General features: G+C 44.1%; 1 protein-coding gene across 1 annotated transcript; it reads left to right on the top strand.

Annotated features, from left to right (window-relative positions):
* The first annotated feature begins 1,048 nt into the window (after positions 1-1,048).
* LOC117368013 (protein lin-7 homolog B) lies at positions 1,049-27,694 on the top strand. Its single transcript, XM_033961227.1, has 6 exons — positions 1,049-2,301; positions 3,242-3,360; positions 3,849-3,920; positions 17,357-17,566; positions 26,482-26,645; positions 27,065-27,694. Exons 1-6 carry the CDS (start codon positions 2,124-2,126, stop codon positions 27,084-27,086), a joined length of 765 nt encoding a protein of 254 aa, XP_033817118.1. The 5' UTR covers positions 1,049-2,123; the 3' UTR covers positions 27,087-27,694.
* The last annotated feature ends 305 nt before the right edge of the window (positions 27,695-27,999 follow it).

Genomic DNA, 27,999 nt, shown 5'->3' with positions numbered 1-27,999 from the left:
CTTGTGACCTGGATTGGCCACTGTGAGGACTGGCTACCGGGCTGGATGGACCATTGGTCTGACACAGGGCTATTCTTAAACCTATTTTTTTTTCAAAATCATACTCAAGTGTCATGTCATATTATTCACATTCAGAACTAAGTCCCTGCCCCCCAAAACATACAAGGTAACAGGGTACCTGAGGAAAAGAGAGAAAGTGACTTGCACAGAGTCACAAGGAGCATCTGAGAAGTGAAACTTGAACCCTGGTTTCCCTAGTTCTGAGCTCATTACTTTATTTATCTAAGCTCTTGTGCAGATGTCACCCTGTTACAAATTAAGAGTGAATATAGGACATGGCCAAAGAACAGATTTTCAGTGCGTCTTGCAGCTGTCCTACTGAAAAGGGTAAAGTGTGATGACAGCACAGACTGCAGAAGAACAGATCTTCATGGATCTCCAAGCAAAAGTGTCATATTAAGAGATAAGAAGCATAGATGCAGGACAAACAGATTCCCATGCAGGGGTCACACTGATGCACACAGTGTGAATTCAGCATGGACAGCTGAAGAACAGATTTTTATCAGAGCCCTACACAGGCATCACACTGATCCACGCAAAGTGTGAATACAGCACAGATCCTTAGAACCCCATGTAGGTATCGCATTGATGCATGGAAAGCATAATTATGGCATGGACAATTGAAGAGAGAACTCAGGACAGCAATTCATCATTCCTCCCTTAGGAGAACAGATGGAAATGCTTGTCCTGCAGGGACGGCTCATAAAGGAAGCATAAAGAGCCCATAGTAACATAGTAGATGACGGCAGATAAAGACCCGAATGGTCCATCCAGTCTGCCCAACCTGATTCAATTAAAAAAATTTTTTTTTTAAATTTTTTCTTCTTAGCTATTTCTGGGCAAGAATCCAAAGCTTTACCCGGTACTGTGCTTGGGTTCCAACTGCCGAAATCTCTGTTAAGACTTACTCCAGCCCATCTACACCCTCCCAGCCATTGAAGCCCTCCCCTGCCCATCCTCCACCAAACGGCCATACACAGACACAGACCGTGCAAGTCTGCCCAGTACTGGCCTTAGTTCAATATTTAATATTATTTTCTGATTCTAAATCCCATGTAAGAATCTGATTCTAAATCCCATGTAAGAAGACCTGTGCTGTTCTCGTAATGCTTGCTTTCACTGTGAGGTGGGTATTGTGGCTTGATCTTATTACAGGAGTTCTGCTTAGTGGGCGCTTCTGAACCTGAAAATCCAATTGGAATCTCTCCTCCTCCCCCCCCCCCTCTTTTGCAGGGTTTGAGTGACTGCACACAGGCATCTGACATAGAGTCGTGGCTGATGTCACTGGCAGGTGTATTCCTGTGTTACTGGCTTCAGTTACATGCCTAAAGATAACTGCTCCTGTTCTGAGCCGGTGTCCTTGAACAGGGTATTCTAGAGGGGGCAGCCTCACTCTTCCCTCAGAGTGTATGGGATTGCTTGAAACACTGGATGCCTGACCACCTGAGTCTGCATGATCTCTGAAATATTCTCCTAGAATTAGGCCATGGGGCTGGAATCCTGGAGACCCTAATCTTGGTTGATCTATAGCACTATCCAGCTGAATCTTGCCTGAGACCCTGACAAACCCTTTTTCTGCCTCCAGCATGGGAGCCCCAGAAGTAATCTGAGCCTGGGTTTCACCAGCCAGCCAGAGGAGTCTGCTGGACTATGAATAGATGTTCCCACCATCATAGAATTTTGGATGCCAGGGAAAGTTGATGAGGATTTCTTGGGGGAGGGGGGAGCAGTAAGTGAAGGGACCTTTTCTCAGGTTAACACTAGCTAAGTAAAGTGGTTTGTGGCATTGGTCCACTTGAATGCAAGAGAATGTCAAGAAAAAATATCTCTATAAAGTTGTGGCACTTTATTTAACTGAACACATCTCGGAGCTGAGGAGTCATACGAGGCTTCTGGGGTGCAGTGTCTGAGGGTCTCAGTAAGCAGGACTCTGAGATGTTTTCTGCCTTTAATTTTGTTTTAAATATGTCTCTGGAACAAGCAGCTGAGAGCCTGGAGAAAGGGACAGAGGCCTATGTGCAATTCTTTCAAGCACAGGGTGTGTGTTTGCAGAGGAACAGTGGATGCAAGGATGCTACAGGAGGATGGGCAGGATAGAGCGGTCCTCCATCCCTCCTTGCCTTTCTGCTGATTTGCCCCTGCTAATCCCGCCCTCTGCCCCCCTCCCCAGCTGGAAGGGGGATCACGTGATTGCTGGAATGAAAATGGCAGCTTTGACTGAGCCTCTGGGTCTGGAGCGAGGTAAGAGATGCCCTCTGAAGGGCACCTGCTGATGCTGTGAGGTTGAAGGTTGGTTGGGGGAGGGAGGAGGGTGAGCGTGTGCAGTGCAGGCTCTGCTTCTTCCTCACAGGTGCTTAGCGATGGGGCACCCCCAGGAGAAGTGCTTCTTCAGTGACAGGGATACAGCTGAAAATTCCTCTTCCCTCTCCTCCTGCAAACAACTCAAGCCCGTATGATATTCTCCTGTGCATTTTCAGTGCATGTACGCTTTGATGTGCAGCATTCTCTGCGTTTTGGTACTTTTAACCCCTGTGCTCTCTGCAGTTTCTTGGAGTTTCCTTCTGGTATTTTCAACCTCAGTGCATTCTGCATTTTGCTGGAGTCGGTTCTCTTTGGCATTTTCAATCCTCTTTGCTCTCTGCATTTTGCTGGCGTCTTCTCTGACATTTTCAGCCATGCACTTTCATTATTTTTGTTCTGGAGTAAAAGTAGAGTTGTTCCTAACTGCTGCAACACCAGACTATAACTCAGGAGATGTTTTGGGCCCCTAACTCAGGCCTCTTCTGTTCCTGTCCCTGGCTCTCTGTGGACCTGACCAAGTCACCTTGTCGACTGTTAAGCTAGTTAATTTCTGTTTGCCATTCAACAATGTACCACCCAAAGAAGATCTGGTGGGAGCCATGTGGCCCAATTGAGTTGTGTGGGGTGGGTGGAAGAAGCAGTGGGTCCTAACTTTCTCCAGGTCATCTGTCGGTCATTGAGACAGGTTCCCAGTGCATCTGACCTGCAGCTCTGTCCCAGTACTGTCAACCCAGACTGTTGCATGATTTCCCAGGCTGCCTGCTTGCCAGACACGCCGCTTATGAATCTAGAGAGAAAACCTCTGCCTCTCGACCCTGAGTGGTATCTCTTCCTTGGGTATTTGGGTTTTCCTAGAGCACTCTCTTATTTGTGTTTGCAGATGTATCCCGGGCGATTGAACTTCTGGAGAGACTGCAGCGGAGTGGAGAGCTTCCCCCTCAAAAACTCCAGGCCCTGCAGCGTGTCCTGCAAAGCAAGTTCTGCTCAGCCATACGTGAGGTAAGGGAGGGGGCAACCCCCAACTCATGTACCCACAAGCTTCTGTGCTATGACCCTCATCTCCCCCCCCCCTTCTTATTTCTTTCCTTGTCCTCCTTTTCCCACTGCAGCTCCTCTTGACTCTAGACAAGTCACTTAACACTTCATTACCCTAGGTACAAAATAAGAAAACTGTATAAACTCTGTAAAGTGCTTTGGTTGTAGCAACACAGAAAAAGTGGTATATCAAGTCTCATCCCCTTTACCTTTTTTAAGTCTGCAGCTTGCTTCTTGAGGTGATAAAGGGTGATCTACCTTGCCCACTTATGAAATACAAGTGCCTGGTGTGAAGCACTGAATCCATGTGTTACAAACCCCCCTCTCCTCAGCCCTCCTGGGTTTGAGATATCTTGCTAGGGGGGACCGGGTGCACCCCTCATGGGATGATGGCCACAGTCCTCTCTCTGCACCTCCTCCATCTCTCCCTTTCTCTCTCTCTCTCTCCACAGGTCTATGAACAGCTCTATGACACCTTGGACATCGCAGGCAGTGCAGAGATCAGGGCCCATGCTACCGCCAAGGTACAGCTCTAATGTTCTCAGGGACAGGGAGGCACACTCAGGAAAGTGCCACATGGGGTGGTGGGGCAGCATCTTGGAGGGAGGACCACAAGGCCCATGCCTGCCCAGGATCCTAAGAACCCGGGGTTCTTTTGCATGATGGAAGGTTGGTCCTCTGCCTAACTTTTCACACTGTACTGTTTCTCACTTAGTGAAAGTTTAAATTCCATCAGAAGCCCATGTGGTAGGGTATAGGGCTGTCTCTCCATCTCCTCATTTCTTGCAGATTCACCTCATTCACATTATGCAACATAGGTATTTAAATGTCTCTTATCACACTGGATTGTGTGGTAGCAAGGTTTTGACATTGCTTGGACTGTACCTGCTATCCACCTACTAGTTCTAAGATTCTGTTCCCTGCAAGGCCCCTGTCTCTAGGGCAGAGATGAACAACCTCGATCTTCGAGGGCCACAGCCTAGTTGGTGTAAGGATTAGCCCCCAAAATGTAAGGTTTTGGAGGGGTAATGTTGAAGCAAATAAGCCCCAATTATATACTGTGGCGGCCTTACACTCCACCTGGTCCCGGGTTCGATACCCTTGTAGAAGATTCCATGGTAAGTGAAATTACTGATAATGACAACTAAGAGTGATTGCATAAAGAAATTATATATTGTGCAGAAATAGGCTTAATATTACAGAAAGGCAATGTTAGTTATACATTCAGAATATACTAGGTTACAAATGTACAGAAAGAAATAGACATAAGCTTTACAAATACAGAGTGGATTCGGAGACTGCTTGTGTGTGTGTGTGAGAGAGAGAGAGGACAGTTTACCTGCATTAATGTGTGTTTGGATAGGTGAGAGGCCGTCTAAGAAGACAGGGAAAGTAAGCCAGGGTACAAGTTCCAGAGAGAGAAAGAAAGGGCTTCAGGTTCCAGAGAGCGAGAGAGAGGGGTGTTGCAGAGAGGAGGCTTTTATAAGTTAGAATCTTATTTTAAATATAGAAACTATTGTATGTCCCAGTATCTTTCTGTTTATAATTTGTAAACTGTTTGAAACAATGGTTAGTTTAATTGATAAGGAAGGTGTAACGCTTACAGGAATGGTAGATGGGATTAGTCTCTGACTTCTTTGTCCCATTCAAGTAGCCTATCTTCTTAATAAACAATCCAGTCTGGCTGGATGCTTAATGTATGTGAATTCTGTGCAGGAGCATTTAGGGTCTATCTGCATCAACATTCCAGAGTCAGATTGATATAATGTCCCATAGGCCTCTGCTGACATTGGTTAGGCCAACCAAAAATGCTGACTGCTAGCAATGCTAGGCTGAGAGTCGGGTTTTCAGGATTTCCCCCAATATAATGTGCTTGAGAACTATTTGCAAGCACCGTTTCCACTGTATGCAAATAGATCTTATGAATATTCATTGTGGAAATCTTGAAAACCCAACTGAATAGTGGCCCTTGAGGACCGAAGTTACCCATTCCTGCTCTACGAATAATAATAATAACTTTATTTTGTATACCGCCATACCCAGAGAGTTCTAGGCGGTTCACAACAATTAATAAGATTACAAACGAAGATAGCATTGGAATTAACAATTTTTGGAATGTACATGTCATTGAAATTGACAGAATATACAATAGTGTACAATAGGAGGGTAACTTTTTTTTTTTTTTTTTTTTATTATTATTATTTACAGGGAAAAAGTATTTATTTATTTATTTTTTTAAATTATTTACAGGGAAAAAGTACCGGTCAGTGAAGTTAATTGGTTTGGAGGGTACAGTAGGAGGGGAAGGTGGAGGTTCATGTGTATTGAAGGGAGTAGAAGAAGCGAGTAGGCTTGCATACAAACATACTAACTGCGTTTTTATGCCATGCCACATCACTACATCTGAAATACCAGCAGACATGATCTGGAGTTCCTTTCAAGATTTAGAATGGAATAATTATATCAAACTATATAACAAATACTCTAAATCATACTGCGTTCTGGACTCATGTCCCCCGGAAATTATGAAAGCGGCTCCATTAGAATTTAAACTATCTTTGCTGCATTACTTAGCCCATAACCTAAAAAGTGGAAAGTTCCTCACTAATAACGGCCACTTCCAAAAAAATCATCATCACTGGTAGCCAACTATAGACCAGTAGCATCCATTCCATTTATTATAAAAATCATGGAAGGATTGTTACATACCCAATTGATGGAATATCTTGATCAGTTCTCTCTCTTGCATGAAACTCAATCCGGTTTTAGACCTTTGTTCAGTACTGAGACAGTAATTGCGGCTACCTTAGATAATCTGCGTCTCTTGTTCAGCAAGGGCCTTAATGCCCTGATCATGCAATTTGATATGAGCTCTGCCTTTGACCTAGTGGACCATGGGAAAATGCTACAATGCCTAGATGCAATTGGTATTAGGGAAGAGGTGTTGGACTGGTTTTGAGACTTCCTTATGTTCCGTACCTATCAAGTACGTTTCTTTTTTTTTTTTTGAAAATGTGTTTATTAAAGGATCAATGCATACGAGAAAATACAAGATGCAACCATCCAAGTAAGACATCATGTACAAAGTCAAAGGTACATGTAAAAAGGAAATAAACATAGACAAATCCACAACATATCAGCTCCCATGCAGATCCAATTTTAAGTGAAACCCACCCCTTCCAACCCCCCCCCACCCCCAGCACCCATGATCTCTAACCAGCACTAAAAGGAACTCCAATAATCCAAATAGGTCCTAGATTTCCAGCTCGTAACACCCCGGCGGTGCTGTCGCTCCCAACCAGCCATAAAAGACATATTGGCCCGCCACTGTTGGACTGTTGGCCGCGTGGTGCCAGTCCAGTAGCGAAGAATTAGTTTCTTTGTGATTCCTAAGGCCACTAAAAGAAAGCGCCTTCCAGGCTCGCCAACACTCGCTTCCACCAGGGGACTTGTGACACCCAACAGCAACGTCTTATAAGACCAGTCTATAGATAATCCTATAACTTTCTCCAGTTCCCGAAGCACAAATATCCACAAGAGCCCTACATGTGAACATTCCAAAAAGTGATGTACCAAGGTGTCCCGGCGAGCCGGGCAACGGGGGCAGCAGTCATCAAGCCATAACACCATCTGTCGCCCCTTACATCTCGTTAAATAAGATTGGTGCAGAATCTGCAGATGCACTTCCCAGAGACTCACATTAGGGGAGGCAGAGGCACATTCCTGAAAACACAGAACTAATTCAGTGGCAGTAACCTGCTCTCCCAAAGCTAGAGTCCAATCCGTAGCCATAGCATCAAGAAACCTACTAGACCGTCTTTCCCTCCCCACTTTATACCACTCCGAGAGCGTGTTGAATTCAGATGGGGCGGACAAAAACTGTTGATCCAGGGAAGTGAAAGTGGGCAAGTTACCCTCTGGTGAACGAAGCGCCAAACAATAGCTACGCAGCTGCAAGTATGCAAACAGAGACCCTGCGGTCCAACCCCAGCGGTCCTGGCACGCCAGAAAAGAGGGAACCGATCCCGACACAACTTCAGCAACCTGCCCCACAAAACGACACCCAGACGTCCGAACCGAAGCAAAAAATGCATGTAACGATCCAGCAGGAAACTTAGGGTTGCCCACCAATTCCCCCGGGTCCGCATGCAGATATATTCCCAGATATTTGAGCGTACCCTTAGACCATTGCAGGGGAAAGGAAGGATCATGCCACAGAGTACATGGGGGGCGGATCGCCAGAGCCTCCGACTTATCAAAGTTAATGCGCAACCCAGAAAAAGCTCCAAATCTCTGTATAAGATCTATTAAGCGAGGAACCCCCACCTCAGCGTCTCCCAGAAAGATGAGCATATCATCCGCAAACAAATTAATTTTAAATTCCTGGGAACCCAACCGAATACCACGCACATCGGGACTCTGACGTAACTTAGCCGCAAGTGGCTCTAGCGCCAAGACAAAGAGCATCGGGGAGAGGGGACAACCCTGGCGCGTCCCCCTCTCGAGGTCAAAAGAGGAGGTAAGCTCCCCGTTGATCAGGATCTGGGCCGTAGGATGGGCGTATAATGATCGAATCCCAGTCAGAAAGCTCCCCAGAATGCTGAACTGAGGAAGAACCCAAAAAAGATAATCCCATAACACTTTATCGAACGCCTTTTCCGCGTCTAGGCTAACTATGAGAGCGTTCTTCTGTCCCGGGTGCTGCCCAACAAGTCCAGGATTCTGCAGCACCGAAAGCGCCTCAACACATTAGCAGATGAATAGCGGCCCAGCACAAAACCTGCCTGGTCCGAATGAACCAAGCTGGGCAAAACCCGACCCAGGCGAGCTGCCATAATAGCAGCAAACAACTTGATATCTTGATTGAGCAGAGAAATAGGTCTATAGGATCCCAGCTGATCTTCCTCCCGACCCGGTTTCGGTAGAACCACAATATTAGCGTGAGTTAGTCTATGTGGAGGCAGGTCACCTCCACAAAGAGCCCCACATAGGGCTTGAAATGGGCCCACCACACGTGCCCCCAACAACTTATAATATTCAGAACCCAGCCCGTCAGGCCCAGGGGCTTTAGCCAATTTTAGGGCCCGAATAGCTTGTTGGATTTCCAACCCTCGCACCGGGGCATTTAACAACTCTCGCTGCTCATGTCCCAAGGATGGAATCTGTAGGTCCTGAAAGAAAGTCGTCCTCTGTGCAGTGTCACAAGTCCCCCGGTCATATAGAGCCCTATAGTAATTAACAAAACTCTGCTGTATCCCCGCTTGGGCAGTTACCTCTCTACCATCAGGCGCCCGAATCTTTGAAATAATACGCTTCGGAGCCCTTGAGGTTACCAAAGAAGCAAGCAGTTTTCCCGCTTTGTTGCCCCAGCGATGTAGGCGATATTTATACATTTTGATATCTCTAAGGGCTCTATCTGCCAACAAATCATTAATTTGTCTACTTAGGTCAAAATATTGAGATCGAGCTGTCGTGGCACCCGGAGCATGTAAACTCCCACGCAGCGCGGCCAAATTTTGTACCAAGTCCAACAGTGTCTTATCTTGGGCTCTGCGCTTGCGGGTAGTGTACTCAATAATTTTACCACGCAAGACCGCCTTGCTTGCCTCCCAAAACACCACTTCAGATACATCAGAAGCAGGGTTTTCGTTCACAAAGAAATCCCATTGTTGTTCCAGGAAATCCTTAAACTCAGCATCTTCATAGAGCGTGGGATTCATACGCCAACTAATAGTCGACCCCTGTGACCCCGGCCTATCAATAAACTCCAGCCAAACCAAGTGGTGATCTGACAAAACACCATCTTCAATCACCACTCGTGGAATACCCGCCAGCAGAGAAGGAGCCACCAGCAGATAGTCCAAGCGACTGTGAACATCATGGACTTGAGAGTGAAAAGTGAAGTCAGATTCAGTTGGATGCAATGTGCGCCATGCATCAATCAGACCCAGTTGTTGCATCACAAAATTCACCCCCTTGTGGTCACCCCCTTTCAATCGAGGCTTAGGCGGCCTGCAATCAACAAGTGGGTCTGCAGTAATGTTAAAATCCCCACCTAAGACCAATTGGTATTCAGAAAAAGGCATCAGAGCCGCTACTAATACAGAAAAAAATCTATGGGAGTATACATTAGGTGCATAAAGAGAACAAAACACATATTTCTTCCCCAGGAAAATGTAATGTAATGTAATTTATTTCTTATATACCGCTACATCCGTTAGGTTCTAAGCGGTTTGAAGAAAATATACATATCGCCCCTCGGGGTCCTGGTTCACTTTGTGCATACTACAGGAATTCTTTTTATGGAAGAGGAGAGCAACACTTCGCTGTCTGGAGTTATAGGAAGCAAAAGCGACCTCCCCTACCCAGTCTCTCTTTAGTTTAATATGTTCTGACACGCTGAGGTGAGTCTCCTGCAGCATTAACACATCTACTTTTAATTTCTTACAGTATTGAAGTAATTTGCTGCGCTTCACCGGGGAGTGCAAGCCATCAATATTGAAGCTGGCATTCTTAACAGAACTCACAAGCGCAGTTGGTAAGAAGTGAGTCTTCCCAAAGACAACCAGCCTGTGGGGCAGCAGCGCCGGTCTCCCAGCCAAACCAGCTCGCCACCCACTGAATTATCATTACTTTACCGATCAGAGACCCCAGGTGCATTCCACCCCCACCCCGCCCCACCAAAACCCTCCCCCCACCCCGATCCCAACTTCTTTTGTCCCCCCAACCCTACCCCCAGTTTCCCCTCGCATCTCAACCAGTTTCAAACCAATCAATCCCCACACACACATCCAACACCCCAGCACTACCTCCATCCCACTCTCTCCCTCCTCACACGAACACTCTCGTCCCCCCATCCACCACCCAGCTTCCCATCTGAAAGCTAGAGTATGAACCCTCACAAAAACTCTAAAGGGTTACAACGCCCAGGTATATGTAAAACACAGCAAAACAGTAAAACAGTGCAAAAAATACTGCATAAACATCAAACTGGCAAAACTCTCAGACAGGCGTTCAGCATACTCTCAAACCAAGTGTCCAGAGGCCAGAAATCCCTGCCGTGCAGGTCCCCCACTCCCGATGGAAGTCAAGGCAGCATGGCTTCTTGTAACTCAAGGAGACTACATAGACTGGAGTCGTGCCACGCAAACAGTGCACGCAGGCGGAGGCAAAGCAAATGCCCCCAGCGTCCCCGGGTAGAACAGGATCAACACCACACTGTCGGATGACCAAAACAGCTTGATAGAAGAAAAACCACCAGAAATCTCACGACAGGCGCCCAGCAGCACTCCTAAGGTGCCGGCAGCTTCTCGAGGAACTTTTTCAAATCGTCCGCCTTGCTCAGAGTGACAGTCCGATTTTCATGAGTTAGTCGCACCTTAGCAGGGTAAAGAAATGCAAATCTTATTCCCCTCGTGACCAACTGCGAGCAATATTGCGTAATTATGGAATCTGGCCAGCACCGGCCTCGGGCGGCCCGGCACGTCTCCATCGCGACGTTGGCCAACACGATGGACCCGCTCTACCACTACAGGGCCAGCCTGCTCCGCCAGACCCAGCTCCTTCGGCAGCCATCTTTCCACCACGTGGAGAAGGTCAGAATCTTTCACTGACTCCGGGAGCCCTATCAGACGGAGGTTCTTTCTGCGGGCCCTGTTCTCCTGATCCTCCACTCTCTCGAGCAATTGACACACTCGGGTCTCCAAGGAATCAATCCTGCCATCCGCGACCACCGCTCTGTCTTCTGATCAATTTCTTTGACTGGGTGACCAGCGAATTGGATAGAGGATGTGCGCTAGATGTGGTGTATTTAAATTTTAGCAAAGCATTTGACAGTGTTCCACACAGACATCTAATAAATAAACTGAGTGCCCTCGAGATGGGTCCCAAAGTGACAGGATGTGTCGGGAACTGCTTGAGTGGAAGGTGAAAGAGGGTAGTGATCAATGGAGATCGCTCGGAGGAAAGGGATATTACCAGTGCTGTGCCTCACGGTTCTGTTCTTGGGCCTGTTCTTTTTAACATTTTTATAAACGATATTGCTGAAGGGTTGTTGGGTAAGATTTGCCTCTTTGCGGATGATGCCAAAATCTGCAATATGCCGGATGGTGTGAATAACATGTAGAAAAGCCTGACGAAGCTTGAAGAATGGTCTGAAATTTGGCAGCTACAATTTAATGCTAAGAAATGCAAGGTCATGCATTTGGGTTGCAAAAACCCAAGGGAGTGAAGAGCTTAAGTGCACGACAGAAGAGTGGGACTAGGGTGTGATAACATGTGATGATCTTAAGGTGGCCAAACAGGTTGAAAAGGCGACGGCAAAAAAAAAGGTGGTATCGATGCCTCTGTATAAGACTCTGGTGAGACCTCATTTAGAATATTGTGTACAATTCTGGAGGCCGCACCTTCAAAAAGATATAAAAATGATGGAGCCGGTCCAGAGGAAGGCTACTAAAATGGTATGTGGTCTTTGTGATAAGACATATAGGGACAGACTTAAATATCTCAATCTGTATACTTTGGAAGAAAGGCGGGAGAGGGGATATGTGATAGAGACGTTTAAATACTTACGTAATATAAATGTGCATGAGTCGAGTCTGTTTCATTTGAAAGGAAACTCTGCAGTGAGAGGGCATAGGATGAAATTAAGAGGTGATAGGCTCCGGAGTAATCTAAGGAAATACTTTTTTTTACAGAAAGAGTGGTAGATGCATGGAACACTCTCCCGGAAGAGGTGGTAAAAACAGAGACTGTCTGAATTCACGAGGGCCTGGGATAGGCATGTGGGATCTCTCAGAGAGAGAAAGAGATAATGGTTACTGCGGATGGGCAGACTAGATGGGCCATTTGGCCTTTATCTGCCATCATGTTTCTATTTTAGATCGGCAGGCCTCAGGGCTGGAGGGACTGAGCCTCCCTCCTGCTCTCTTCACACAAAGGTATTTGGGGTGGTGGGAGATTCAGAGGAATATCTGATGGCAGGAGGGGAGTGGGCATCACTCTTGCAATTTTTGCTGGCACGGGGGGGGGGATGTGTCGATCCCTGGTGCCGGTTCATCAGGGAGGGTTTTTTTTATTTTTTTTTTAAATGGGGCAGATATTCTGCATATGTAACGCACACACACACACACAGCATCTGTGCCCATTTAAAAAAACAAAAAATAAAGGTTTCCTGCCCTCGAACAGCTGAGTGGCAAGATGCTTTTCCTGCCTCTCAGCTGTTTGGGCTTCCCCTGCCGGCTCTGCACATGTGTGAGAGTTGCTCTCACAGTGATCAGGAGAGACGAGGATTACGACGAACCTCTGTATGAATCATTTGCATGCAAAATTTTTTAGTGCATCAATAGCTCTTTTAGAATCAGCCCAAAATCAGATCAGAGCAGACCCACATGGTCCTACTGATCCTGTTTAGTGCATCTAGCTCCAAGTTTAAAACAGCCTCAAAAAAGGTAGGCTTTTAGCCTGGATTTGAAGAGGTCCAGAGATGGAGCTTAATGGGATAAAGAACATAAGAATAGCTTTACTGGGTCAGACCAATGGTCCATCAAGCCCAGTTGCCCATTCTCACGGTGGCCAATCCAGGTCACTAGAACCTGGTCAAAACCCAAGGAGTAGCAATATTCCATGCTACCGATACAGGGCAAGCAGTGGCTTCCCCCATGTCTTTCTCAATAACAGACTATGGACTTTTCCTCCAGGAACTTGTCCAAACCTTTCTTAAAACCAGCTACGCTATCCGCTCTTACCACATCCTCTGGCAACGCATTCCAGAGCTTAACTATTCTCTGAGTGAAAAAAAATTTCTTCCTATTGGATTTAAAAGTATTTCCCTGTAACTTCGAGTGTCCCCTAGTCTTTGTAATTTTTGACGGAGTGAAAAATCAATCCACTTGTACCCGTTCTGCTCCACTCAGGATTTTGTAGACTTCAATCATATCTCCCCTCAGCCGTCTCTTATCCAAGCTGAAGAGCCCTAACCGTTTTAGTCTTTCCTCATACGAGAGGAGTTCCATCCCCTTTATCATCTTGGTCGCTCTTCTTTGAATCTTTTCTAGCTCCACTATATCTTTCTTGAGATAAGGAGACCAGAACTGAACGCAATACTCCAGATGAGGTCGCATCATGGAGCGATAGAGGGGCATTATAACATTCTTAGTCTTGTTAACCATCCCTTTTTAAATAATTCCTAGCATCCTGTTTGTTTTTTTGGCTACTGCCGCACATTGAGCAGAAGGTTTCATCGTATTATCTACGATGATACCCAGATCCTTTTCTTGGGCGCTAATCCAAGGTGGACCCTAGCAACCAGTAACTGTGATTCAGGTTATTTTTCCCAATGTGCATCACTTTGTATTTGTCTACATTAAATTTCATCTGCCATTTGGATGCCCAGTCTTCTAATTTCTTAAGGTCCGCCTGCAATTTTTCAAAATCTGTATGCTTTTTAACAACTTTGAACAGTTTAGTGTCATCTGCAAATTTAATCACCTCACTCATCGTTCCAATTTCCAGATAATTTATAAATAAATTTAAATAGCACCGGTCCCAGTACAGATCCCTGTGGCACTCCAATGTTTTCTCTCCTCCATTAAGAAAAATGATCATTTAACCCTGGGATCTCAAAGTCCCTCCTCGAGGGCCGCAATCCAGTCGGGTTTTCAGGATTTCCCCAATGAATATGCATAAAAAGCAGTGCGAATATAATTTCTTTATAATGTCACTGGGGTACTAATAGTTAAATACTAGTGGAAGTCAGAAAAATATTAGAGTTCAAACAAAAGAACTGTCTTCTCATTCAAATTGGTAACCAAACTTCAGGATTGCAACCGTCACGTTTGAAAGTCACTCAGAGGTATAGAGTTCTTCAAGAAGAGAGTTGCGCCCTCTAGTGATGAACCAAAGTATACTTTTCAGTCGTTGCAACTTTATTAGCTGCTCTCAATTTTCTCACAGAGCGATGTTCATTTGAAAAGATTTGTAAAGATAAGAAAAAACAAAGTATTTTCATACAAGTGTTTGAAAGACTGTAAAGACATTTATTTATTTTTGTAATCAAACTTGGAGCGTAACAAGCACTAATAAAGTTGCAACGACTGAAAAGTATACTTTGGTTCATCACTAGAGGGCGCAACTCTCTTCTTGAAGAACTCTATACCTCTGAGTGACTTTCAAACGTGACGGTTGCAATCCTGAAGTTTGGTTACCAATTTGAATGAGAAGACAGTTCTTTTGTTTAAAAAGCAGTGCGTGCACATAGATCTCATGCATATTCATTGGGGAAATCCTGAAAATCCGACTGGATTGCAGCCCTCAGGGAGGGACTTTGAGACCCCTGACCTATCATCTATTTTCTATCCGATAACCAATTCCTAATACACAACTGAAATTTGCCACCTATCCTATAACACTTTAATTTTCTCAGGAGCTTCTCATGAGGAACTTTATCAAAAGCTTTTTGAATATCTAGATACACTATATCAACTGACTTACCTTTATTCACACCTTCAAAGAAGTCAAACAGATTTGTGAGGCAAGATCTCCTTCAGCTGAACCCATGCTGACTCCGTTTCATTAAATCATGTTTGTCTATGTGTTCCACATTTTTATTTTTTATAATTGTTTCTACCACAGTCTAACTTTTACTCCTTATATTCAAAACCAAGTATGGAATACATAACTTGTATCTTTCTGGCCTAGTTCAATTTAGAATCAAAAAATAATATTAAATATTGAACTAGGCCAGTTACTGGGCAGACTTGCATGGTCTGTGTCTGTGTATGGCCGTTTGGTGGAGGATGGGCAGGGGAGGGCTTCAATGGCTGGGAGGGTGTAGATGGGCTGGAGTAAGTCTTAACAGAGATTTCGGCAGTTGGAACCCAAGCATAGTACCGGGTAAAGCTTTGGATTCTCGCCCAGAAATAGCTAAGAAGAAAAAAAAAAAAAAATTTAAATTGAATCAGGTTGGGCAGACTGGATGGACCATTCGGATCTTTATCTGCCGTCATCTACTATGTTACTATGTTACTATCTTTCTACTTTATTACTGATTTTCACTTTTGGGATGATTACCGCTGCTGCTGCCTTTGGGGGGGGGGGGGGGGTTTGGGGATTGGCTTTGTATTATGCAAAATCTGTTATACCTGTGAGTTGTATTGATTCTTGTGGTGTTGAATAAACATGATTTAAACATAATTGTTTCTACCATTTTGCCCGGCACAAAAGTGAGGCTTACCAGTCTGTAATTTCCCGGATCTCCCCTGGAGCCCTTTTTAAAAATGGCCACTCTCCAATCTTCAGGTACTACAGACGATTTTAGCAACAGGTTACAAATCACTAACAGCAGGTCAGCAATTTCATGTTTTGAGTTCTTTTAGTACCCTGGAGTTGCAAGTAAGGAAGTAGTAAATTGAAACTACTAAGTAGTAAATTTGAAACAAATTGAAGAAAATATTTCTTCACTCAACATTTAATTAAACTCTGGAATTTGTTGCTAGAAAATGTGGTATAAGCAGTTGTTCCAGCACTATTGCTGTGTGCTCCGGGGCGGTTTGCCACCGGCATTGAGTTCCTGGTGCTAGTGTTTGCTGCACGAAAAGTGATTAACTTCGTGAAGAAGCCCGACGCTATTTCTTGACTCGGGCGAAACGGAGATCTTCCGTCAAGTTAAGTACTATCTCACTTGTACTACTGACATCAGTATTCAGCATTCACAAAATGATATTGAAATTCATTCCCCCCAAAAAGATCATAACGGTCAACGATAGTCTGCATTGAAGCCCGTCCTCAAAGATTCGTTCCGAGGTCTGACTGCAGACGCTTGAGACTGGGTATCTTTATGGGTGTATTTACTTGTGTACTCTGAAAACAAAGGAGTTTCTATATTGTGGTGATTTTGTATTGGATATACTACTGTTTGAAGGTTGTTTGGAAGCAGTTAGTATAGCAGGGTTTAAAAAAAGGTTTGGATATTTTTCCTAAAAGAAAAGTCCAAAACCCATTATTAAGATGGACTTGGAGAAATCCACTGCTTATTCCTAGGATAAGCAGCGTAAAATCTGTTTTACTCTTTTGGGATCTTGCCAGATGCTTGTGACCTGGATTGGTTATTGTTGGAAATGGAATACTGGGCTTGATGGACCTTTGGTCTATCCCAGTATAGCAATGCTTATGTTCCTATTTTCTTAAGAGTACATATAAGATATTTATCTGATGAATGGAATTCTCAGGGAGGGGTTTAGGGAGAGATAAGAGAGAAGAGGTATTGAGGAGCTGTAGAATGATTGGACTTGTAAATCAGTAAGAGGAGTTTATATGAAACTTAAGAATAGCCTTACTGGGTCAGACCTATGGTCCATCTAACCCAGTTTCCTGTTTCCAAAAGTGGCCAATCCAGGTTCAAGTACTTGGCAGAAACCCGAAGAGTAGCAACATTCCATGCTACGGATCCCAGGGCAAGCAGTGGTTTCCCCTATGTCTGTCTCAATAGCAGACTATGGATAAGAATCCAACAAAATGAGGAGGGTGTTATATGAATGTAGTTACACTGGCAAAAGATAAATCATGCAGCAGAATTTTGAAGTGATTGAAAGGTGGTTCAGTTGCTTAGCCCAGTTGTCAGAGTTTCACTAAGTCATTAGATGATGAAATTCCAGTTTTGCAGCAAACTCGCAGAATCCCCTCGCATGCCATATATCCACCACATGTGACAGAACTTTCCTCTGGCCTGCACTTTTGTCAGTAAATGCTTGAGGAGTTTTGCTTCCATTGTCTGGGGCCTATCTTCTTTGTTGTCTCTACTGCTGTCAGAACTGTTGAATTAAAATGCTTTCCATTTTTGTGTTGAAATGCTCAGTACCCTTGACTAAGTGTACATCCAGCAGCTTTTCCCATTAGTGATTAATAAATCTTTGAAGTAGAGGCTCTGTTCCATTATAATTAAGTTAACTTGATCTTCCTTTAGGCCACAGTCGCAGCGTTTGCAGCTAGTGAAGGTCATGCCCACCCCAGAGTTGTGGAGCTCCCCAAGACGGATGAGGGACTTGGTTTCAACATCATGGGGGGCAAGGAACAGAACTCCCCTATCTACATTTCCCGCATCATTCCCGGTGGTGTAGCAGACCGCCATGGAGGCCTGAAACGAGGAGACCAGCTCTTGTCTGTCAATGGAGTGGTAAGTACCAGAATCCTTATGGTATCAGGGATGGAGAGATGTGTGGTAGTTTTTTTGTGATACAGCTAATGTTGTTGGTGGATAGTGATTTGTTGGGGGCCCCAGTCATGATCATTGATGGGCTGTTGTCGTGATAGGAGTCTCTGTGGTAAGCCTTGATGAGCGATGATGAATGGGAGGTGATGTGATGCGATCCTTGATGAGCTCTGATATCTTGAGGGCCTCATTAATGAGCCTTAATGGATGAAAATATGATCAGGGTCTCACTGTTTTCTATCTTTTAACCAGTGTCCGATTGTGGATTAACAATTGGTTAAAAGATAGAAAACAGAGTAGGGATAAATGGTCATTATTCTCAATGGAAAAGGCTAAATAGTGGGGTTCCTCAGGGTCTATGCTGGGACTGCTGCTTTTTAACATATTTATCAATGGTCTAGACATGGAAATAACTAGTGAGATAATTAAATTTGCTTATGACACAAAGTTGTTCAAAGTTTATGAAAAGTTCAAGAGGTTTATGAAAAATTTCAAGAGGACCTTGTGAGACTGGAAGACAGGGTGTCAAAATGGCAGATGACGTTTAATGTGAGCAAATGCAAAGAGATGCATGTGGGAAAAAGGAACCCGAACTATAGCTACGTGATGCTGGGTTCTGTAGTAGGAGTCACTGCCCAGGAAAAGGATCTAGGTGTCATTGTTGAGGATACGTTGAAACCCTCAGCTCATTGTGCAGCGGCTAAGAAAGCAAATAGAATGTTAGGAATTATCAGGAAAGGAATGGAAAGCAAAGATGAAAATTGCTACTATTAGACAATCTTTTTCTGCAGTCAAAATCGATCATTCTTGTTATCTTAAATTCTACAGAGGAAATTCCATCTGATCGCTTTTGGCATTCATTTGCGTCAGTCTCTGAATCTCAAGTTTCAAGATTATGTGAAAGGATGAGTAAATTTAAATGCCTGCTAGACCCTTTTCCATCTTATCCCTCAAAAAGAAATCAGACGCCTACAACTAATACAAAATACTGCCATAAAACTTATATATAAAATAGGTAAATATGACCATGTCACTCCTCTTTTAAAAAAAGAACATTGGCTCCCTGTCACTCATCGCATCACCTATAAAATCATCTTACTTTCCTTTAAAATAAAACTCTATCATCTGCCCTCGTTCCTAGATAAACTTCTTATTCCTCAAAGTTCTCCACGCACACTAAGATCAACCGACCAAAAACTTCTTTTCATCCCCTCCTTAAAAGATTTCTACTATACACGGAAAGTAAACTTCGCAGTAACTGCACCTACTCTTTGGAACTCCCTACCACAGCATCTCCATGATGAACTTCGACTTGACAAATTTAAGACTGGTCTTAAAACTCTCCTATTCGGTGATGCATTTAATAATCATTAGAACTATTTTTTTTTTTTTCTTCCTTTTCACAACAATTTCCTTGACAAAGCAACCCCTCCCTTTATGTACTACCCAACCCCTACTATCTCCTTTCTTCTTCTTTAATATGTAACTTTTCCCATCCCATTATTCTACCCTCACATTCTAGTACGTCTGGTAATTGTTTGTTCGTTTGTTTGTTTGTTTTATTATATGTTCACACATTTTTTTTTTTTTTTATTATTTTTTTTTTCTCAGTTTTCCCTATCTTTTTTAATTCGATTGTTAACCAGCTAGATATTAATTTGATGGTTGGTATATCAAAATCAATAAACTTGAACTTGAACTTCATTAATATATCCTCTCCAGCTATTATGTGGTTGACTGCCTTACTTAAATTTCTCTTTAGAAACAGGTCACTTTTCACATTCTATGGGCCAAATAACGCTTTCCCCGCTTCTAAAAAAAAAGAAGATCTAGATCCTACTGTCTCTTCCAATTGCTAATATATACCCCTACTGACAAAAATATTAGAATCTATTGTAGCTAGTCAACTTACCAATTGTCTTGACAAATTCTCCCTTCTCCAGCCATTTCAACATGGCTTCCGCTCCAATGTTAGTACTGAAACTTTGTTGATTTCTCTTCTCTCTAAAATTCAACAAATCTAATCCCAAAATAAATATTTTATCCTACTTCAGTCTGACTTATCTGCAGCATTTGATGTTGTTCATCACGATATCCTTCTTCAGTTGCTTTCTGATATTGGTCTTCACCAAATCGTTTTCGATTGGTTTTCCAAATTTCTTCGATACCGTTATTATTCAGTACATCTACCTCCTGGCAATCTTCCTGTGGAGTCCCTCAGGGCTCCCTGCTTTCACCAATATTATTCCATCTCTACATGACTACTCTTAATAGCTTCGAGCTGTCCACTCATGAAACTTCACTTACTTATGCAGATGATATCTTTATTTTGATAGAGATAGAGCCGGATATTACTGACTTAGCCTCTAAAGTAAATCTTAGCATCTCCAAAATTCAAATGTGGGCCCAATCCGTTCAGATGAAACTTAATGCGTCTAAGACAAAATTACTATGGCTAGGCCCTAAACTTGATTGTCTTCCTAGCTCTGTAGCATTGATATCTGGCTCTCTCCTGCAAATCGACTTTTCTGCTAAGATCCTGGGAGTTCTTTTTGACTCCTCGCTTTCTTTTAAGGACCAGATCAGCTCTGTGATTAAGAAATGTTTTTTCAATCTACGCATGCTGAGAAAAGTTAGACACCTTTTTCATCAACACCACTTTTCCATTTTGGTTCAATAAATGATTCTATATCTTCTCGATTATTGTAATGCCCTTTACCTCGGTATCACAAAAACCTGTCCCTCCAGATTACAATTGGTCCAGAATACTGCTGCCAGGCTGATTTTTGGGAAGTGTAAGTTTGATTATGTGACGCCACTGCTCTTCAACCTTCACTGGCTCCCAGTGTATTTTAGAGTCCAGTTCAAGTGTGCCTGGGTTAATTTTTTAAATTCTTCTTGGTATTTTTACTCCCCTAGTTCCTTTATCTTGGAATCTTTATAGATTCTCTTTTGCAAGAGGCGATCAACAACTTAAGCTTTCCTGCCCATCTAGTAAAGGTATCAAAAGAACCAAGAGTTTTGGCCTCTCTCTGTCCTTCAAGTTCACACAACTTTGGAATGATCTTCCACTTTTCCTGAGAAGTTCTGGTTCCCTTTCTTCTTTTTGAAAACTATTCTGTTTACTAAACACTTTGGTAATTAATCCTTTTTGAGATCCATTCACTATGTTTCTTTCAGCTTAATCTAACTTTTGGAAACTGAGTCAAGCTCTCTTAGATTGAAGTCTCAGTATAAAAAACCAAGTATTAGATTAGATTAGATTAGATTATAATGCCCTTGTATTGCTCTAAGGTACGGCCGCATGTCAAATACTGTGTGCAGTTCTTGTCACCATGTCTCAAAAAACGGAATTAGAAAAGGTACAGAAAAATAAAATAAAATAAAGGGGGTGAGATGACTTTCCTATGAGGAAAGGCTAAAGCAGCTAGGGCTCTTCAGTCTAGAGAAGAGACAGCTGAGGGGAGACATAATAAGAGGTCTATAAAATAATAACTAATAATAACTTTATTTTTTTGTATACCGCAGTACCTTAACAGTTCAAAGCGGTTCACAATAAGAGAAGATTGCACAAACACAGTGAAGTTACATGAAACATGTTCTGATAAAAACACCATTAAGATTATGTAATTAAACAAATTTATTAAATAAGTAAGCTTTTACTGACCTTCTAAAAGCTTGATACTGAGTGGAGTGGAATAGGTAGACCATGAATCGCTTGTTTACCCTTTCCAAAAATAAAAGGACTAGAGGGCATGCAATGAAGCTATTAAGTAGTACATTTAAAACAACTTGGAGACAATATTTCTTCACACAACATATAATGAAGCTCTGGAATTCATTGCCATAGAATGTGAAGAAAGCAGTTAGCTTAGCAGGGTTTAAAAATGGTTTGGATAATTTCCTAAAATAAAAATCCATAAGCCTTGCTTCCCTAGGAGAACTCAGTAGTCTAAACTTCTCCCATTACAGCTACACTGATGACATTACAATTGTCCTCCCTGTCACATGCCTGATGCCCACAGAATTACACAGAATAGACACCATCCTGTCTACAATAGAAAATTGGATGACCCACTTCAAATTCACTTGGAGTATTGTGTTCAGTTTTGGAGACTGTATCTGGCGAAGGACGTAAGAAGACTTGAAGCGGTCCAGAGGAGGGCGACAAAAATGATAGGAGGCTTGCCCCAGAAGACGTATGAGGAAAGACTGGAAGCCCTGAATATGTATACCCTAGAGCAGTGGTTCCCAACCCTGTCCTGGAGGACCCCCAGGCCAGTTGGGTTTTCAGAATAGCCTTAATGAATATGCATGGAGAAGATTTGCATGCCAGGCACCTCCATTATATGCAGATCTCTCTCATGCATATTCATTAGAGCTATCCTGAAAACCCGACTGGCCTGGGGGTCCTCCAGGACAGGGTTGGGAACTACTGCCCTAGAGGAAAGGAGGGACAGGGTAGATATGATTCAGACGTTCAAATACTTGAAGGGTATTAACGTAGAACAAAATCTTTTCCAGAGAAAGGAAAATGGTAAAACCAGAGGACATAATTTGAGGTTGAGGGGTGGTAGGTTCAAAGGCAATGTTAGGAAATTCTACTTTACGGAGAGTGTGGTGGATGGCTGGAATGCGCTCCCGAGAGAGGTGGTGGAGAGGAAAACGGTGACTGAGTTCAAAGAAGCGTGGGATGAACACAGAGGATCTAGAATCAGAAAATAATATTAAATATTGAACTAAGGCCAGTACTGGGTAGACTTGCACGGTCTGTGTCTGTATATGGCCGTTTGGGGGAGGATGGGCTGGAGAGGGCTTCAATGGCTGGGAGGGTGTAGATGGGCTGGAGTAGGTTTTAACGGAGATTTCAGCAGTTGGAACCCAAGCACAGTACCAGGTAGAGCTTTGGATTCTTGCCCAGAAATAGCTAAGAAGAAAAAATTTAAAAAATTTAAATTGAATCAGGTTGGGCAGACTGGATGGACCATTCGGGTCTTTATCTGCCGTCATCTACTATGTTACTATGTAAATTAAAAATGAACACCGAGAAAACAAAATTCTTCTTAGCCACAACCACCAATTCTTCAATAAATTCCATAACTCTAAGGGGCACCAACTTCCCCATCTCTTCCATAATCAGAATCCTGGGCCTGCATCTAGATAGACGACTGTCCTGTCTGCCCAAGTCAACCATGTCACACGCAAAGGATTCAGCATACTCTGGAAAGTCAGATTCATCAGAAAATACTTTGACCAGGCGCCTTTCAAACTCCTAGCCCAAACACTAGTTCTAAGCATCCTATATTACTTTAACATAATCTACCTAGCAGGACTACGTAAATACTTCTGGAAACTAAGCGTCATCCAAAACACTGCAGTGAGGCTCATATTCAACCTGAAAAAATTCAATCACATCGCACCTTTCTACCAAAAACTTCATTGGCTGAAAATTGAGAGCCGAGTACTTTTCAAATTCAGATGTCTCTTCTACAAAGCTCTGTACCGTCAACTATCTCACCAGTCAGTTCACATTCGCCAGATCCACTCGACCTCAATCGCTCTTCGCCTTCCAGGTTTTTCAAGTTTATTTAAAATTTGATATACAGTGGAACCTTGGTTTACGAGCATAATTCGTTCCAGAAGCATGCTGGTAAACCAAATTGCTCGTATATCAAAGCAAGTTTCCCCATAGGAAGTAAGGGAAACTGCTTTGATTGGTTCCACCTCCTCCCCCCACCCATGAGACTACCGGCGCTGCTCCATTCTCCCCCCCCCTTGAGGAATCTGACGCTGTTCCAAACCCCCTCCCCGCGATCCAGCTATCCAGCTTCCCCCCCCCTGCGAACCGGCATTCCCCCACCCCGCTCGCATTGTCCCCCCTCCACTGCGATCCTACTTTCCCCCCTCCCGAGCAGTCAATGACACCCTTTACCCGACTTGGCACTAGTGCCGGTGCCCGAAGATCCTCCCTCTTCTGGCGCGGCTGGGCGGTGCATCGGAGATTCTCCTTCTTCTGGTCTGGGCTGGGCTAGGCTGGACTGGCTTTGAGCATTTGCGCATGCTCAAAGCCTTCTGGTCTCGCTCTCTCCGAGATTGAGAGTGAGACCAGAAGGCTTTGAGCATGCGCAAATGCTCAAAGCCAGCCCAGCCCAGCCCAGCCCAGAAGAAGGAGGATCTCCGACGCACCGCCCACGCCAGGCCGCGCCAGAACAGGGAGGATCTTCGGACACCGGCACTGGTGCCAAGTCGGGTAAAGGGTGTCATTGACTGCTCGGGGGGGGGGAAGTAGGATCGCAGTGGAGGGGGGCAACGCGAGTGGGGGGGGGATGCCGGATTGCTGGGGGGGATGTCGGATAGCGGGGTGGGGGGGCGCTCATACAATAAGGCAAGCTCGGTTTACAAGGCACCAAGTTTGCGAATGTTTTGCTCGTCTTGCAAAACACTCGCAAACTGGTGCACTCGTAAACCGAGGTACCACTGTACTGCTTAAAAAATTGTCAGTTAAAGGATGCACCCATAAGAGATTCATCAACAGACTCCTATCCTACCAAGCAGCCTCCAAAAATCCTGAATGGAGCCAACTGGCCAGAACATCAACCTCCTTACATGCACTTCAGAAAAGCTCCTAAAAACGCTCCTTTTCCCCAAACAAGACGACTCACCTTAAATTTTCCATGAAAAGACTCCCGACCCACTGCCTCTCTATTCCACGTTGTTGCTCTAAGACTATGAACATGCCTACCTATTTATTTATCTCCCTCTATGCAATCTATACAAATTTCAGTCCTCTTTCCATTGTTGTAGCTCGCTGATTCTCCTCAGCCATTTTTCCTGTAAACCGCCTCGAATCTAAAGACTTTTGCAGTATATAAATAAAGATTTATGTTATGTTATTTTTAAGATGGACTTGGGAAAATCCACTGCTTATTCCTAGGATAAGCAGCATAAAATAAGTTTTACTCCTTGGGGATCTTATCAGGTAATTGTGATCTGGGTTGATCACTGTTGGAAACAGGATACTGAGCTTGACGGACCTTCAGTGTGTTCCAGTATGGCAGTGCTTCTTTTAATGAAGATGCAGTGAGGGTCTCGCCAGTGAGCTTGACAGTTATACAGTTAGTTATTTTATTTGATATACCGCCATTTTTAACAAAAAGTCAAATCGGTTCATAGACAACTCGGCAAAAGACAAAGGCGTGCGCCGAAGAAAATTATAGTTTTTAGGGGCTCCGAAGGGGGGTTTGTTGGGGAGCCCCCCCCAGTTTACTTAATAGAGATCGCGCCGGCATTGTGGGGGATTTGGGGGGTTGTAACCCTCCATATTTTACTGTAAACTTAACTTTTTCCTTAAAAACAGGGAAAAAGTGAAGTTTTCAGTAAAATGTGGGGGGTTACAACCCCCCCCCACCCCCGTCGGAGCTGTAAAAACTGTAATTTTCTGCGGCATGCGCCTCCGCGCTGCGCTCAATTGTCTGCGCGTGCCTTTGTCCCGGCGCGCTTTTGACCTGACCCCGTCAAATCAAAGCGGTATACAATTACTAAAAACAATGGGCAATCAAAGCGGTATAAAGTAAATAAAAACAGTGGGCAATGTTTAAAATAAAAACATAACAAGGGGGAAAGTGCACACACAAATTAACCAAACGAGACACAAAAGGGTAGGAAAGGTTTACAATAGCTTAAGGAAAAAAAACAAGCAGAATAGGAACAAGAGGGTAGGATACAAAAAGGATAAGGAAAAGATAAGCGTAAGTTAGTGACTACCTGATCACTAGTAATATGAAAAAGTTACAAGGAAATTAACTACCTAGTCAGAATTATGGGAAAATATTGCAAAGAGAAAGACAAATTGCAGCTCTACACTCTGGAAGAACGCAGGGAAAGGGGAGACATGATTGAGACATTTAAATACATCACAGGACGTGTCGAGGTGGAAGACAACATCTTCTTTCTCAAAGGACCCTCGGTCACAAGAGGGCATCCGCTCAAACTCAGAGGAGGGAAATTTAAGGGTGACACCAGAAAGTATTTCTTCACGGAAAGAGTGGCGGATCACTGGAACAAGCTTCCAGTGCAGGTGATCGAAGCCACCAGCGTGCTTGACTTTAAGAATAAATGGGACCTCCATGTGGGATCCCTACGGAGGTCGAGTTAAGGATCAGGGTCATTAGCACTCAGACTTAATGGGGTGGGTCAGTAGAGTGGGCAGACTTGATGGGCTTTAGCCCTTTTCTGCCGTCATCTTTCTATGTTTCTATATGTTTCTAGTCTTAAGACATGGCAAAACATAAGAACACAAGAAGAGCCTTACTGGGTCAGACCAAATGGTCCATCTAGCCTACTATCCCATCTTCACAGAGCCCAATCCAGGTCATTAGTACCTGGTCAAAATCCAAGGAGTAGCAATATTACATGCTACTGGTCCAGGGCAAGCAGTTGCTTCCCCCATGTCTTTCTCAATAACAGACTATGAACTTTTCCTCCAGGAACTTGTCCAAACCTTTCTTAAAACCAGCTACGCTATCCGCTCTTACCACATCCTTTGGAAGGGACGCTTGGCGTTTGAGTCTTGATGACTGGTGTTGTGGTGGGGGCCTCGATCCAAATTTCTGTATCAAACTGAGGAGGATGTTAGTGCAGGAGTGGCCTAGTGGTCAAAGCAGCTGCCTCAGTACCCTGAGGTTCTGAATTCAGTTCCCACTACAGCTCCCTCCTTGTGACGTTGGGCAAGTCATTTAACACTTCATTGACCCAGGTATAAAATAAATCCCTGTCTAAACCATTCAGAAAAAGCGGTATACCAGTCCCAACCCCTTTACTTTTATGGTCCCCCTAAATACTTTCATGCTGTAGTCTTGTTCCTTCTCCCTCCTGTACAGAGTGTGGAAGGAGAACAGCACGAGAAAGCAGTGGAGCTCCTCAAAGCAGCTCAGGGTACAGTAAAGCTGGTGGTACGCTACACGCCAAAGGTTCTGGAAGAGATGGAAGCCAGATTTGAGAAGATGCGGACAGCTAGACGCCGGCAGCAACAGAACAGCTACTCGTAAGGGGTGCACATGTCTCTTATCCCTTGTTCAAGATTGCAGATTAGCAAACTGCTAGTTAACCACAGTCTGTACCCCTCAGCGTCCCAAGTTCTTCCCTGTGGTCTTGTCACTCCTTACTGTGTCATCTACTTCACACTCGATTCATAGTATTAATGTAGAACCCCTTGCTGTCACCTGATTGTCATTTTCCTGGGACTTGAAGTGTTGTGTTTTGGGGTTCTTTTGACAAAACAGAGTCCTTGTATAGGTTTGAACTGCAAGGCCTGGTTTTTCTCTCTCCTTACCTGTCGGACCTCTTCAAACCCAACTTTATACCAGTTCCTTATCCGTAGATCATGCTGTCTGGCTTTGATTTTCATCCCCGTATTCATATTGCTCTATCACTCTGACAAGTTTCACTTTCTCTCTCCTATAGGTCGCTGGAGTCCAGAGGTTAACTACTTGCATCCATCACCTCCAACAGCTCCTGCGATCTGAATAGATGGATATGTATTTATTTATGAACTGTCACCCTCCGGTCGGCACGCCAACTCTCCTTCACTGTGTCCTATGGAGAGATATGCTCACACATGCTTGCAGCCTGAGGACACTCCCCTTCTCTTGTGAACATTATATATTTCTGTGTTTTGTAATTGATCTCATATGTGTGCACATCTGTCCTACTGAACACCCCAAAGATTCTGTGTACACATATCATCTTTCTCATCCAACTGGCGCACTCCCAGTCTGCCCATTGGGCATAGTGCTGAAGTTTGGCCACTCGGGGATCTGTGCCACCTCACTGGCACCACTAGGTTATGGTGACCCTCAGTTTGGTTTTTGGTGGGGGAGGAAAAGTCATCTAAAGCTTCGAGATACGAGAAGATAATGGAGTTAGGCCTGGGTTTCCTGCAGCCCAGAATGCGGAAACCCTCTGATCCAGGGCAATGATTAACAGCTGGAACCAGTGTCTGGGTGTTAAAGGAAGTTCCTTTCTAGGGCTAGTGTCTGCATAGAGTGATGTATCTCTGTTAAATATGTCCCCCAATAAACTGTTCAGACTGTACAGCACTGCCTTATATTCTCTGTACTCCAGGGAAGGGTGGGGAGGAGGTGCCCCTCAGGTGCAACAGGTCTGCAGTGAGTATGCACATCTGGGCAGCTGTGTGCAAGTGTTTGATCACTTTGGAAAGAGGGACACATCTTTGCAAGAGCCCTCTGTTTCCTCTGGTATTTTCAGCCCCTGAGCTTTCTCTGTTGTCCTGGAATAGAAGTGCAGACCTGTTCCTAGCTGCTGCGGCACCTGACTATAATTCACGAGATGTTCTGGGCCCTTAGCTCAGGCCTTCTGTCTGCTCCTTGCTCTCTATG

The sequence above is a fragment of the Geotrypetes seraphini genome, chromosome 10 (genome assembly GCF_902459505.1).
Source record: "Geotrypetes seraphini chromosome 10, aGeoSer1.1, whole genome shotgun sequence".
Lineage (NCBI taxonomy): Eukaryota > Metazoa > Chordata > Amphibia > Gymnophiona > Dermophiidae > Geotrypetes > Geotrypetes seraphini.
This window is presented reverse-complemented; position numbering and strand designations above follow the sequence as displayed.

What these genes read in the sequence shown, in the direction of transcription:
- LOC117368013 (XM_033961227.1), top strand. Translation starts at nt 2,124, where the DNA reads ATGCAAGGATGCTACAGGAGGATGGGCAGGATAGAGCGGTCCTCCATC. An exon ending in GCCTCTGGGTCTGGAGCGAG is followed by an intron (nt 2,302 to 3,241) that starts GTAAGAGATGCC and finishes TTGTGTTTGCAG; the next exon opens with ATGTATCCCGGGCGATTGAA. An exon ending in GGGCCCATGCTACCGCCAAG is followed by an intron (nt 3,921 to 17,356) that starts GTACAGCTCTAA and finishes ATCTTCCTTTAG; the next exon opens with GCCACAGTCGCAGCGTTTGC.